This window comes from Zalophus californianus, chromosome 13 (assembly GCF_009762305.2).
Source record: "Zalophus californianus isolate mZalCal1 chromosome 13, mZalCal1.pri.v2, whole genome shotgun sequence".
Taxonomy (NCBI): Eukaryota; Metazoa; Chordata; class Mammalia; order Carnivora; family Otariidae; genus Zalophus; species Zalophus californianus.
The window spans coordinates 2,738,676-2,752,884 of NC_045607.1; the positions used below are offsets into that span (position 1 = coordinate 2,738,676).

The window sequence follows — 14,209 nt, forward strand, 5'->3', positions numbered from 1 at the left end:
CCATGCCAGCACCTCAGGCCCCCTGCCTGCTTGCTCTGGGGCCCAGATGCCATGACGGGCACAGGAGCTCTGCACTGATGCCCGAGCGCCCAGCCACCAAGGGCTGACAAGCTCACTCTGGAAAAGCCAGCAAGATCCTCCACCAAGGCCAGCTCTAGAGGCCCAGCCAGGAGGGCAGGGGGCTGGCTCCAGCTCAGTGGTATCCCAGTCCTCCTGCACCAGGAGGAAGGGGGGCTGCCCCACAGGTGGCGTGGCAGCAGGGGGCTTGGGAGCCCATGGGATGTGGCTGACACAATTGGATGTGTGGCTCTGGGCAGGGACGCCTGCACTTCAAGTCCCAGCCTCCCCAGCAGGCTATCCTGAGGCTCCGCGGAGATGGTGCCCCAAAGCCCTCCACCCGGGGGCCCGCCTCCACCAGGGGAAGAATGGCTGAACCCAGACTTGGACTCGCACCAGTAACGGACCTCTGCTAATTTCAGGAAGGACAACCCCAGAGAGAGGAAGGGCCTGCTAGGATTCAGGCAGGTCTCCCGGCCACCCAGCAAGAAATCCACTGGGAACCGCACGGAGCTGGGGGAGGGGAGGCCCAGCTGGGCCCCGGGGCCCCTTCACAACGTAGGGGTCTCTGGAAGAGCTCAGGACAACTCTGCCGGGGTGTGGACAAGAGGCGCCCAGGAGAAGGTGGACTGGGCCTCCAGGATCCCCACCGCCAAGAACTGGACCAAGCCAGGCCCTGCCAGGCACCAGCTGCTTCCCGATTCAGAGACAACCCCGAAAGCCAGACTCTTCCAAACACAGGACTGTGGAAAAGACCACCCAGCCTGAGGAGGGTGCATCTGCACAGAGTCTGGACACATTCCCCCTGGGATCTGAAACCACCTGGCATGGGCTGAGCAGAGGCCAGGAGGGAAGGGCCGAGAAGGGGCAGGGGCTCCAGGGAGGTGGGTTTAAACCTGAGACACATAGAGCACCCCCCCCTTACACAGCCAGGCCACAGGAGCGGAGAGCCACCAGATAGGAGGGGCCCCAATGGGGTAGATGACCAGCTGCAGGGAACCTGGCTGATAACCTCTGAGAGTCAAGGGCTGGGGAGTCAACCAGAGTTGGGCTCAAACTCAGGCTTAAGCCGCCTCTCTGAGGCTCTGGTTCCCAGAGATAAAGGTTGGAAATGACGGCACCTGCCCCCCAGGGTCCACAGGAGGGGCCCCGCCTCTGCACTTACCTGGGGGCTGCTGGTGCCAAAGCCCAGGGTCGGCGTGGTGGGCACGGACATGGAGTGGGGGCCCATGGGGGAGCTGATGACCGAGAAGGGTGGGCCCATGCCATTGATGGGGGAGCTCAGGGTGCTGATGGGCGAGTGCAGCTGTCCAGGGGAGCCGAGCGAGGAGCCGATGCCAGGCCCCAGAGAGGGGTGCAGTGAGGGGGCGGCCATGGAGCCACGCCCCGTGGGGGAGCTGAGGGGCGAGGAGTTCACCTGGCTGGAGAAGTCTGCAAGACAAGAACCCAGAGCAGGGCGGTCAGGAACCCACGCTGCCCGGCCTGCTGCCCCGGGCACAGAGACCGCAGCCAGGCCAGGCCCCGGAGCCCCCACGGCGACCCTAACGGCTCATGCCACAAAGTCCCACCAACATGAGGCCAGAGCGCAGGGAGCATCCCCCCCAAGACAGCACCCCCGACACCCAGCGGCCCAGCAGCGGGGCTCAGGCTGGGCCGGAGGAGGAAGATGCAGGACCGGCAGGCCGACAGCAGGCTCTCCAATGCCCGTCCGGGCAGGGAGGCCAGACAGCCGCCTGTCCACCTGGAACGCCTGCTCACCACGAGCTGCCAGTCCCTCTGCCTGTGTGCTCAAGGGGCGGGGGTAAAGGTGTGGGAGTTACAGGAGAAACCACGCGGCCGATGTTTTCCGAGTGCCCACCATGTCCTCGGGGTAGACTCGGGCACGGAGCTGAGAGCTGCATGGCCGGTACTCTTACTGCCCCATTGTACAGACAGGGAACCGAGGCCCTGTGTTCCTACAGCTGCCCGGGGCACAGCACATCTGCCACCAGGAGGCTGACCCTCTCTCTGAGTTCTGTGGCCTCAACCCAACAGACCACCCTGCCCAAGCCTGCTCAGGTGCCCCAGCGGCCACAGCCCTCCAACCTGTGAGACCCCAGAGAGATGACCGCTTCCGAGTGGGCCTTGTGGACAGGGCCGGGGTGCATGCCAGCCCACAGAGGCTGTGGGGAGAGGCCGGGACCTCCCACACACAAGCTTTCATCTCGGCGATTTCAAAAGCCCCAATGAGAACTAATGAGGCCTCCCCACCCCACCCTGAGGGCTCAGCAGGAAGAAGCCTCCCCAGGAGGAAGGCTCTCAGGTGGTGAATCCGCTGCCCACGGGCGGGTGGAACACACCAGCGGGAACCAGAGGAGCCCAGAGGCCGCAGAGCGCCACCCCCCACCAGGCAGAATGCCCTGGGCAAGCCCGGGCCCCTCCTTGGGCCTCAGCCTTCCCATCTGCAAACTGTTCTCTCCCACAGGGGACTGGCCTCTGACCGCAGACACCCCAGATCAGGGGGCCCACCCCGGCTGCACCCAGGGACCACTTGCCTCCCTGAACCTTGGAGCGGCTGTGTTCAGAAGGCCCCCCTGAGTCTCGGGGGACAGACACCATCACGCAGGGGACACCACTACCAAGCAGCCCAGTCAGGACTCCGCACACGTGACTCTGGCCAAAACCCTGTCCCAAGGATTTAGGAACATGTCCCTGGAGATGCTGGGGGTGGCCAGCCCGGAGGGTGGGGGTGGTCCTGGCGGGAATACAGGAGGCTCTGCCACCCTGCCAGATGCCCTACCCTGGGAGTTTTTACCCGCTTTGCCCTTGCAGCCCCCGGCCCACTGGGCACTTCCTCCTTCTCCCCGCTCCGTGGGACCAGGGCCACAGGAAGCCGGCCTGGAAGCCCACACACAGTCCAGCCAGGGGTGGCTGAGCCGGCCTGCACCCTGACTCCACTGGCAAGCAGCCTCATCCGATTCATCTAAACTCTAGCCATTAACAAAATTGGGGATCAACCATTTCACTGAACTTGGAAATGAACCCAAGAGGAATTCCAGCAACACCGGAGGGCAGCAGCGCCTGTTGGCAAGGGTAGGTACTGCAGATCCGCCCTGTTAGTCATGAAGTGCCCTGAACACCGTGTGCCCAGAGGTCCGTAGCCCCTTAACTTCCCCAGGAAGCCTCGGGGGAGCAGCGGGGCTGACAAGAGAGGACAGGCAGGGAGAGTTGTCCAAGCACAGCAGACCCAGGCCCGGCTGCAGGTCCTTGGTCCATGGAGTGCCTATGGACCTGTTCACTCATCGGAGACAGACAGGGAGACTGAGGCATAGAGCGCCGGTGTGAGACTCGCCCAAAGGCATGAGCGCAGAAATCTCAGCTGCCCTGCACCAGGCAAGCAGGGACCCATCGTGGCCTGCCTCTCCAGCCCGCAGCCAGCCCTGCACGAGGGCCTGGCACCGGTTCCACCCCTGCCCAAGCCTGGGCTTTCTGATCTGCAGGAGCCAGCCACAGCCTGGACCAGGGCTGCCCCCTCCACATGGTCAGAGAAGCGCCTCTCCGACTTTGGGGTGGAAGCGAAGGGGCAGCAAGATGGACTGTGCGAGAAAGCTTCAGCAGACACGTCTGCAGGAGAGCACAGAGATGGGGTGGGGGGTTGGCGACAGTCAGGGGCATCCGAGGCTCCCAGGCCCTGGAGGGTGTCTCTGCACCCCCGCACACCTTTCTTCCCAGAAATGGGAAGGAGACCAGAAAGCCAAGGCCAAGCCAAGAAGGCGCTCCTAGACTCCAGCCCCGCCCCGGTAGTCCTGGGGGTGCAGGCGGCCCTGAATCAGAGCAGGGCACTGCAGGCTTCTCAGGGGCTGCTCGCCTCAAGGGGAAGGTGCAGTTGGCAGCCACAGCTGCTGGGAGGGGCCCGGCTGCCGCCACAGCTCACAGCTGCAGGGGCCGGTGCCCACTCTGCTCCACGGGGGCCCTGAGCCTCCCCTTGTTTGTGTGTTTGCTGCTCCCCCCAGGAAGGGGAGGGAGAGGCAGGAGAAAGCTTGGCCGGAAGGAAGGAAGGAGGGAGGGAGGAGGCCTGTTTGACTGCCAGCTGCCAGGCTGCACCCCAAAGTTCCCAGCCCCCCAAGGCACTGCCTGCACCCAGCCCAACTGTGAGAACCAGGAGGAGGGGGCGACAACGGGGAAGGAGCACCCACCCCCAGCCTCTGCAGCAGCCCCACCCCCACCCGGCTGAGGGGCGCATGCTCAAGTATCCAGCGACTGCTCCAAACTGGTGTGAGCCCCCTGGGGCTGCTGAGTCCAGAGGGGGTGGCCACACACACACACCCCCCCCCCACAGTGCGTGCCTCCTTGGGACCCCTGCTGTCCCCAGGCCCCCACTCTGGGTGCTTCCTGTTTACACAGAACATCTACAGCAGACACTTTCCCGGAGCCTGGGTGACAATGGCCTGGGTGTGTTTTCTGGAGTCTTATGGAGAGAGACACTCTGGCCAGGAAGGGAACATTAGAAAGAAAAGGCAAAAAAAATGCCCAAACATCCTCCGCCTGCGGAGGCCCTGCCCGCCCCCGCTCCACGTGCGTGCAGGCTTGCTGTTGCCAAGCCATTTATCTGCCCCCACCCACTGATAAGCAGAGGCAGTGATCAGGCCTTATTCTTTTTTAAAAGTCATACTTTGGACCTGCTGGGGCCTTGTCACGGGCTGGTCACCACACACTTATCTGATCCTTGCTCAGTGGGGCTGGCGGGGCGGGGCTGCAGGATGGCAGGCTCCCCGCCCAAGGGGCGCAGAGGGGCTTGCGAGGGAGGGGGCAAAGCCCGAACGGGGAACCTCACACGCTCAGCACTCCAGCACCCCACGTCCCTTACGCAGCGCATGCACACATGAACGCGCACACACATGCATGAACACGTGCATGCACGCACACGCACACACCCTTTTGGGACTACGAGCCATCAGTGAGACCTGGGAAGGAGGCCGTGGCCCGGGAGCTCATAGGGACCTCCAAGAAGAGACAGGCCCCTGTCCAGAGGGGAGGCCCAGCAGCTCCAGCACAGGCAAAGAGACCTAGAAGAACTGCCAGATTCAGTCCAGGAAGGCTACATGGAAGAAGTGGTGGACAGATCTCTCTTTTGGCACAAAAAGCACTTCAGGCCACAAAACTGCCTCTAAAATGCCAATACCTGGAGGCCAGCATCAGCCACGGAGCAGAGATGGGATGCCCTGGGATCTCAGCCCCAGTACCTCCCTGAGCCCCAGAGCCTGAGGGTGAAGAGCTACATTTGGTGAAGTTTAAAAGTAAAGAACGCACTCCTAATGCAGGGGCTGCTTCTTGGGGTGGTGAGCTCCCTGTCGCCACTGCATACAAGCAGAAACTACATCCACCACTCAGGAATGGCTGAGCAGGTGGCCCCTGAGGTCCCTGTGAGAGAAGGAAGGACTCTCTCCACCGCTCTCCAAAATTCCTGAGCTACATGGGCTCCCTCTGGAATGGGGTTTTGGAGGGACCCCACAGCAGGAAGCTGGGAAACCCCCACCAACTCCTTTCCGGTCCCCACATGGCAGACAGGGGCAGGTGGCAGGAAATGCCAGCCCAACTGCGGTGGGGTGGGGGTGCACCCCTAGACTCCACCCCCTCCTGGGCAGCTCAGGGCTCCTCCAAGGCCCTACTTTGCAGGACCAACTGGGGCAGGGTGCAAGCAGGCCACAGGCTGGGGTCACACGTCCAGTGGGAAAGACGAGGACACTGGGCGAGCCAAGCAGGAAGCTCAGAGGTGGGGAGGGAAGGGAGGTCCAGCTGAAGGAGCGTGGGGAGGGGTCCCATGGGCTGGCGTAGGCTAGACGCTTCAAGGGGGGGGGGCAGGAAGGACTGCGTGGGGGCAGGAGAGGAGGTGTCCAGGAGGAAGAGGGGCACGAAGGGTAAGGAAGAACCCCATACGAACAAAACTAGGTTCTGAGCACAAGCTCCCCCCGCCCCTGCAATTCTGTGCCCCTGCCTGGGACACTCCCCCCCCCCGGAACCGAAACCCCATGTCAAGGAGCTGGCAGGCCTCAGGAGCTTCCTGGGACACCCACCTTCAGCCCCCACCTTCCGGAAGGACTGCTTCCCCTGTCGCCGCCGCTGGGGGAGGGAGAAGTGGCCGCCTGGCAGGGACTGTGGTGGGGACCACGGCGCGTCTGGGTTTGGGGGAAGCTGAGGGTGGCTGGAACAGAAGGAGGGGGAGACAGGAAGCTTCCACTGGCCCCACAGGGTGAGAGGCCTTCAGGAGCTGGGGCTGGGCAGGCACAGGGGGAGGTGCCAGCCCTGTAAGAGCAGACTCCTGCCTGCCCCCAGGGCCAATGGGCCCAGAACCGCCTGGCCTGTCTCCCCTTCTGTAAACTGAATGCACCCAAGGCAAGAGGCTACCGTGTTGGCCCCTGGGCCCTGCACCTGCTCTCCACCCTGCAAAGGGTGGGCTGAGACCCAGGGGCCTGCCACCTCCAACCCCAGGGAGCACAGCCCCCCCACGGCCTCCCTGCCCAGTGTCAGCTGATGGCTCAGGTGGCTGGGGCTGAAATTTCAGCTCCTCTGGGGTCACCCTGCCCTCTCCCAAACCAATGGTCCCATCCCCAAATCTCAGCCCCGGCTGAGGAGGACACAGTTCAGCTGGGCCTTCCCAGGGGGTCAAGAGAAGCCCTGGCCTGCTCCTGCCCCGCCCCAAGCACCGGGGGCCTCGAAGCAGGGTGGGTGGGGAGCGCACCAGGCAGGCAGCCTTAGGAACCCACCCTCTGCCAGGCTCAACAAGCCCACGGGCCCCCAGGGGCCAGAACTCGGGACCTGCACAGCTCTACACAGAGCCCACGGTGGCCCAGATCCACCCAGACCCCAGAGGAGAGAGAGGGAGAGAGAGGGAGAGAGGGGCCCAGTGAGCCAAGACATGCATTCCTTCACCTGCCCCCACCTGTGCACAGGAAGTGGCTCCAAGGGCTTTTGGTCCTGGGCGCCCAGCAGGGACTTCACCCCCCACAGGTCCCATGGAGACCACCGGCTAGCCTCCCCAAAATACTGCTTCCTGGCCCTGCCCCACCTGGCCCTCTGCAACAGACAGGGATACCCAGGGGCCCGGGAGCAAAGGGGTGAGGAGGGGGCAGGTAGGGTGGGCACTAAAGGCCAAGGGACAGGCAAGACACTCTGCTAGGCAAGGGACAGACACCATGACCCTCCCACAAGGCCCTGTGGGGGCCCTGAATGACCAGAGACTGTGGATCTAGCAGGCAGGGGCTCCACCCAAAACTCAGGAAGGGTCTGGGGCTTCCCTGGAAGCCTCAGGCGTCCATGCCTTGGAGCGACCCCAGGTGGGCTGGGCCAGCTCAGGCCCCTGGACTCTGGTCTGTCCACTACCTCTGTGAGCTCAGGGCCCTTGGGAACCAGCTGCGCAGGAGACGTCAAGGACTCAGAAATGCCAAACCCACCTCTGTGGTCACTAACCCCCACCCAGATCAGGGAAACCAGGCGCTCGGCTCCTGTTCCCCACCCCAGAAGCAGCCACGCCGCCGGGTTCTTGCTCCTGGAACTCATGGCTCAGCCCTCTGCCTGACCTTGTCCCACCCCCCGGAGCCATCCTGGCCCCCCGATACGTGATCAGGGACTGGCTCAGAGTGCGAGCATGGGAAACAAGGGGAAGTGAAGAGCTACAGGTTGAAGGCCGGGGGGGCCTGGGCCCTGACACAGGAGGGTACGCAGCATGAAGCATGACGGGTCAGGCGCCTGGACCCGCCCCACCGCCCGGGGAAATGGATACAAAGGCAGGGACGGGACTGGCAACCCAGATCTATGGGGCCGGTCAGGCCCCTCCCCTAGAGGCCCCTATGGCCTCCCAGGGTGTGAGAGCAGGAACAGTAACACAAGTAACCTCTGGGTCCCAGCCAGGAGACAGCAACCTAAAGCTCTCAGTCCTGACCTCCTTCAAACTCCCCAGGGCAGAGGAAACACCCCTTGCAATGCCCCTCATGGACACGGGCCCCATCAAGGCCCAAAGGATCTAACAGGCGAAACCACTCTCCATAACAAAGCTCAGGGTAGGACAACATTTGTGCTGTTATCCAGCAAGCACTCAATGACAAATATATCTATACCATCAGTAGCACCATCATCATGACCACCATCATCGCTACCACCATCGTCACCGCCATCATCATCACCACCATCACCGCCATCATCACCACCATCACCATTATCACCACCATCATCGCCACCACCATCATCACTACCATCATCATCGCCATCATCACCGCCATCATCGCCATCATCATCAGCATCACCACCATCACCATCATCATCACCACCACCACCGTCACCCTCACTACCTGAGCAAACCCCTGCCCTGCCCCACTGCACACATGAAAGTCTAAAGCCCAAAGAGACTGAAGCTAAATGGGTTTTGCCACAAGTAGTGAAAGGGACCGTGTTTCGGGGTGCTGGTCATACTCAGCAGGACGGGGCCGGTGAGGTGCCGGGGAAGAACAGCAGGGGTGCAGCCATCCTCACCCAGCCAACTCGTACAGAAGGGGTACTGCAGGTAGGCCCCGTGGCAGCAGGTACAGCCGGAGTCCAGCCACTGTGGGGGAAGTGGGGAGCACAGACAGAAGGGGGTAGCCAGGAGAGGGTCCCTATGAGCAGCCAGCCAGCTCCCGGGCCTGGAACGTGCTCAGAAAAGAGCTGGGGAGTGAGAGCACTGATGCCCGGGGGCATGAGGGCCAGGGTCTTTGCTGGAGGCTGCCCTCTGTGCCCCTGGTCCCCGTGGCCACAGCCCCCACACCAGGCCCAGCTACAGAGTCAACCAAATGCATTGCACCCTGCCCCTCAACTCCTGCGGCAGGCGCTGTCATCACGCAGCGGGCTGGCAGCACTCTGACGGAGGCCTGTGGTGGGCACTCTCTGGGGTACCTGGGGGCTGAGCTGCGCGCTCAACCTGGGGGAGCACTATTCAAACCATCACAGCGCAGAGGAGGAATGCGAGGCGCAGGGCAGCACGCGCCCCTAAGTCTTCACAGCTCAGGGACACACACGAGGAGAGGGGCACAGTGGGGGCACGTGGCACACCTTGGCCTGGCACCCAGATGGTGGGGCCGGACTCCCCCCAGAGCCCTGCATCTCTGGCCTACCCCATCCTCACCAGGCCACCCTGGGCGCCTGGGTCTGCGGGGAGAAGATCCCACAGGCTGCTCACGGCTTCGGGGTAATGGCTAACGTGGCCTCTAGCACAGACACCTCCCTCCTGGCTCCAACCTGCACACCACACGGACGCCCCCAAACACTGGCTCAGGAAATGCCAACTCCCCACCTACCCTTCCCTTCCCTCTTCCCTGTGACTGCAGGGTCTCCCAGAGCTCCGGGCAGGGCCAGTTTTTCTAGAAGTTACGTGACCACAGGCAGGGTGGGCACCCAGGGAGAACCAGCAGGCAGGCCTGGCCCCAGAGGCCTAGGGCTGTAGAGAGGCAATGGTCAGGACTGGTGGTGTTGGGTCAGTGGCTGTAGGGTGGGAGTCCCATCGCGAGTGCTCCACTGGGTTCCTGTTCTGGGTGCTATTTCCCCATCCATCCAACAGGCAGAAACCTCAAAGGATGCCAGCCCCAGAGTGCAAGCCACGGAGCCAGCCCCTAGGGCCCCTACATCTTGAGACGAGTCCTTTTAGGAGAGCTCCAGGGCATCTGATTTTACCAAGAGGTACGCATAGCCTTCATCCTTCCACCCCAGAGACGGTTTGTGGGGGTGGGGGGGAGGGTAACAGGGCTTCAGGTGGCCTCACTGATGGGGCTCATCACCCATCCCAGGACCCCGAGGTGAGGACAGCCCGGCCAACACTGAGGACAGCGTCAGGACAGCGCCGTGACTGGCAGGACCCGGCTCGGGCCCCAACCAACAACGCTGTGTTCCCTGCCCGGAAAGAGACCAAGGGGTCCCGGAGAGTCCCCAGAGTTGGTTTCCAGCCCTAGGGCCGGAAAGCCCTCAGTAGGCTGGCTGGGGTACCCCTGTGTCCCTGGGCACAACAGGCAGACCGCCCCGTGCTGCTGTCCGACAGCCGGGCCACACCTCCTGCTCGGGGGTCGAACGTGGGCTGACGGCCGGAGAGGCCAAGAAATCCCCAGACCTGCTGGGAGCCCGGGGGAGGGGGGAGGCACCGGCACAGAAAGGGGGTGACCAAAGGAACACAGAGGAGCTGGCAGCCGGCCATGACTGACCTGCAGGAATACTGTCACCACCCAGGCCACTGCACAATGGAGCTCCCCGCACCCTCGAGCCTGCCACACGCACCACGGGGGCTCTGAAGCCTCCCTGAAGATAGACGCCCCATATCGCACACACGGAGCCTAGGCAGGGCCTGCAGAGCACACCCACCCCACACCAAGAGGCACCCCAGGAGCTCTCGGGGCACCCCTCTGCCCATCCTGAAGGCAGGGAGAGGGCTCGGGGGGTGAGGCTCTTCCCAAGCCTGAGCGAGAGCCGACCAGGACCCTCCACCCTCACGAAGACCCCCTGTGGCCAGTGGCGTGGCCGGGCACCAAGCTGCAGGTGCCACAGGACCCGGTGGCCGGCAGCGATGCCCACCGTGGGGACGGAGAGCCGGGAGCAGGAAGCACGCTCACGTCTCCAAGGCCAGGCAGGGGCTCCCACGTGCCGTGGCCTCCCCTCCAGGCTGTCCCCTCAACTGTCCCCAGCCCCTGCGGGGAGCTGCCCAGACAGCGGAGGAAGGTGGGTGGGAAGGGGGAATTCCTGATGAGAGCCCGCCCGCAGCATGGCACGAGGCGGGAGGGGCCCCCGAGCCCCCTGGCTGCCAGAGCCAGTTTCTCTTCAACAGGAAAAGAGATGATCCTTGTTTCATTTTGAGCTGTGTTGCCCCGGCTGGCTCGGAGGCCCTGCTCTGTCGTGGAACACCTGTGCTCTCTACCCACTCCAGCTGTTTTCTAATTTTCATTTGCATCCCTGCTGGCTTCTGAGACACACTTGCCCAGATGCCCAGAACCCAGCCTGCCCGCGCCCCTCTCAGCTGCAGTGGAGGGTAGGGGCCTCCGGGCAGGCGGCCAGCAAGTCAGAGCTTTCTGGGATGGTTCGGGATTGGGGATGCTCCGGGTGAAACTCCTCCGGGCCCGGGGTGCATGGGTCTCACCTGGGGGCGACCCCCAAGGACCTCTCTGCTGACGGAGCACCCACCTTTTCCGGACGGGGGCATGAATGCTCAAAGCCCGCAGGACATGGTTGCCCGGGGCCACACAGCAGGCAGGGCTGGGCCAAGCCAGGAGTCCCTGGAGAACAGGGCGTCTACTCGGTTCCCGAGGGGTCTGTGGAGGGCTTCCCAAGACCCCCACCGCCACGTGCTGTGAGCCCTGGCCACACAGCATCCTCCCCTTGGCAGAGGCTCACCCACGCCGTACTGACTCAGCCAGCAGCCCCAGGCTGGTGCCAGTCGTGTGCGGGGGCCCAGCTGGCTGAGTGGTGCAGCCGGGAGACGGGGCCTCACCCGTGAGACAGACCGAGAACAGGACGTCTGCCTGCCGGAGCGGGGCTTCCCCATGTCAGCTGCTGGGGGTGGGGGCCTCCACGGGCACTCACCTGGACGGCACAGCCTCCCAGACCCCCCTCTCCACCCACCGGGCCCTACCAAACCCAGAGCAGCCTCTACACAGTTCACCCTCGGCTCGGCACCCCCGCCCCATCCCGGCGAAAACCCTGCCAGCTCTTCATGGCTCTGGGTGAGAAACCGCCCTGCGGGGCCCCCTCTGGGCCTGCACGGGCTGACGTGTGAACCCTTCACTGCCACATCCCTGGCTGCACAGGCTCGGTCTGTGATGCCGATGGGCTGGGCTGGATCCCAAGCTGAGATCCAACTGCCCACCCAGCCGCCCACTAGGGACCTGCCTTGTGCCAGGCTCTACCCTCAACTTCCTCCCCCTGGGCCACCAGGCAGCACAGGGAGAGGGGAGACAGAGGCCCAGAGGGGGCCGTGCCAGCACAGGGCCAGGCCCGGCTGAGCCTAGAACTTCTGCCCTGTCCTCACTAACATCAAACCATGTCGCCAGGACGCCGACTGCTGACATCCCTGGGGGGTAGGGATGTGGCCATGGAGGGAGACAGGCGGCCTCCATCCCCTGTAGCCCCCTGCCCCAAGAACCCAGGACAGGACTGCAGGGAGCACCCACGCTTGCACCCAGCCCACAGGGTCTCCAGGCAGAACGGGGGATGGATGGATGGATGGACGGACAGACGGCCCAAGAGAGCCTCTCTCTGGGCTCTGGATGATCACGGCCTCCATCAGCACCACACTGCCCCCCCTCCCCCGCGAACGCCCCAGCAGCCCCCTTGGTACAGAGGAGAGCCGCAAGTAGCCACGCTCAGATCTGGGTGCCTCCGCGTGCCCTGACGGTGGCCATCCCTGCTGCTGATCACTCGGCAGGACTGGCCATGGCCCACTGTCACTGTCAGCCCCTGCCATGGCTCCCCACTATACACCCCCCCAAACTCCAACACCCCTGGCCCATTGTGGAGGCCCGAGCGAGGCTCCCTGGCGCCCCAGCACTCCTGCCTCCTCCACGCTGGCCGAGTGGGGCCGGGGCCTCTGCCCTTGCCGTCCCTGCCCCCAGGCCCCTTCCTGGCCCTCTCTAGCTCACCAAGGTCCACCTCCCTGAGTCTCACGAGCAACCCCCAGAGCAACCCCCAGAGTCGATGTGGGGGAGGGGATCTGGGGAAAGTATGTTTCCACTGTTCGGTACTGTCCTTGCCCTAGCTTCTGAGAACTACAAATAACATGCAGTTTTGAATGCCCGGGGTGGGGGGGTAGGGGTGTGGAGGGCAACAGGCCTGAGGGCCAGCCACCACAGGACCAGGCAGGCGAACAATGTGTGTGCCCAGTGGCAGGGCCATGCTGAGAGGCCCAGGCGACCGGACCCCTGCTCTGAGGAGCTGGAGCTCAGTGAGGCCCAGCCTTGGGGGAGGGGGCAGCCAGCGGGTAAGGCCACGTGCAGAGGCCTGGGGGAGGCCAGCCCAACAGACAGCAGTGTCTGGCTCTCACTCCATCCAGAGAGTGGGGACAGCCCCTCAACATCTGAGATAGAAAAGCAGAGGCCCAGAAACGTGCCTTCCGAGACTTTAGACCCACCCCAAGTCCCAAAACCCACACACCGTCCACGGAGCTGTAGCCCTGCCAGGTGGGGAAAAAGGGCCTGGATCCCCCCACCAAAGAACACACAGCTTGCCAGATGCCTGGGGAGCCCTCGCCACCTCGCCCCAAGGGCACCCAGCTGTGTAACCGGGAACCACCTCTCTCCACCGGAGGCCTCCAGCACAACACCCTCTCCTACCCAGATGCCAAAAGACCACAGGTCCAGGTGCAGAAAGACCCCAGAAGCAAGTACTAAGCCTGCTGTGCTCAGAACAGAGGCCACAGACTCCGGGGCTACGAGCTTCACGCACCTGACTCACAGAAGCCAGCCCTGCTCACAGCCTACTGACTCAACACCACACACAAGGCTAGCATGCCACCTGGGATGACTTCCCAGGGGACGAAGAACCAGAAAGAGCTAAACGTGGTTGCGGGGGACAAGTAGGGGACAGTGGCAGAAGTCTAAAATTCAGACAAAACGCCCAGCAGCCAGGTCCACGTTGCAGGCAGACCCTGCATTCATCTGCAAGTGGCCAGAGCAACGTGCCCACGCCATCCGCAGGGAAGACAGTCAGCATGCCCTGCAGGACACTCAGAAACCCTGGCCCAGTCACCAAATGCCCATGATGACTGCCTGCCACACGCAACCACATTACTCCACTCACACATCTCACAGACCCCCGCCACTTCCAGCAGAGAGCCACCCAGCAAGATGGAACGGGTTCCCCATCCTCTGTTCAGGAGCCCAGAAAGGGGCCTCACAGCTCCGGACATTTTCTGTATAAAAGTCATTTTATATGATTTTAAACATCTGTCATGACAAGAGATAACCTGACCTGGTAAGCTTTCTATCTGCGTCCATTTTACAGATAAGAAGCCAGAGCCAAGAACTGAAGGGGCTTGTCTGGGGTCAAGCCTGGAGGCAGACAAGAGACACAGACGCCGTTCTTACCCTCAAGGAACAGCTGCCAGAGGGACATGAACCCCAACCCCCACTGATACCTCAAAGCAGGAAAGACCAAGCCCCTGGTTCCAAGA

General features: G+C 63.3%; 1 protein-coding gene across 4 annotated transcripts in view; it reads right to left on the reverse strand.

Annotated features, from left to right (window-relative positions):
• RXRA (retinoid X receptor alpha) overlaps positions 1-14,209 on the reverse strand; it is a 98,254-nt gene that overhangs the window by 26,306 nt on the left and 57,739 nt on the right. For all 4 annotated transcript variants that reach the window (XM_027616271.1, XM_027616268.2, XM_027616270.1 and 1 more), the window contains exon 2: positions 1,223-1,488. In XM_027616271.1, the coding sequence (XP_027472072.1) occupies positions 1,223-1,488 (266 nt within the window). The remainder of the gene's footprint in view (positions 1-1,222; positions 1,489-14,209) is intronic.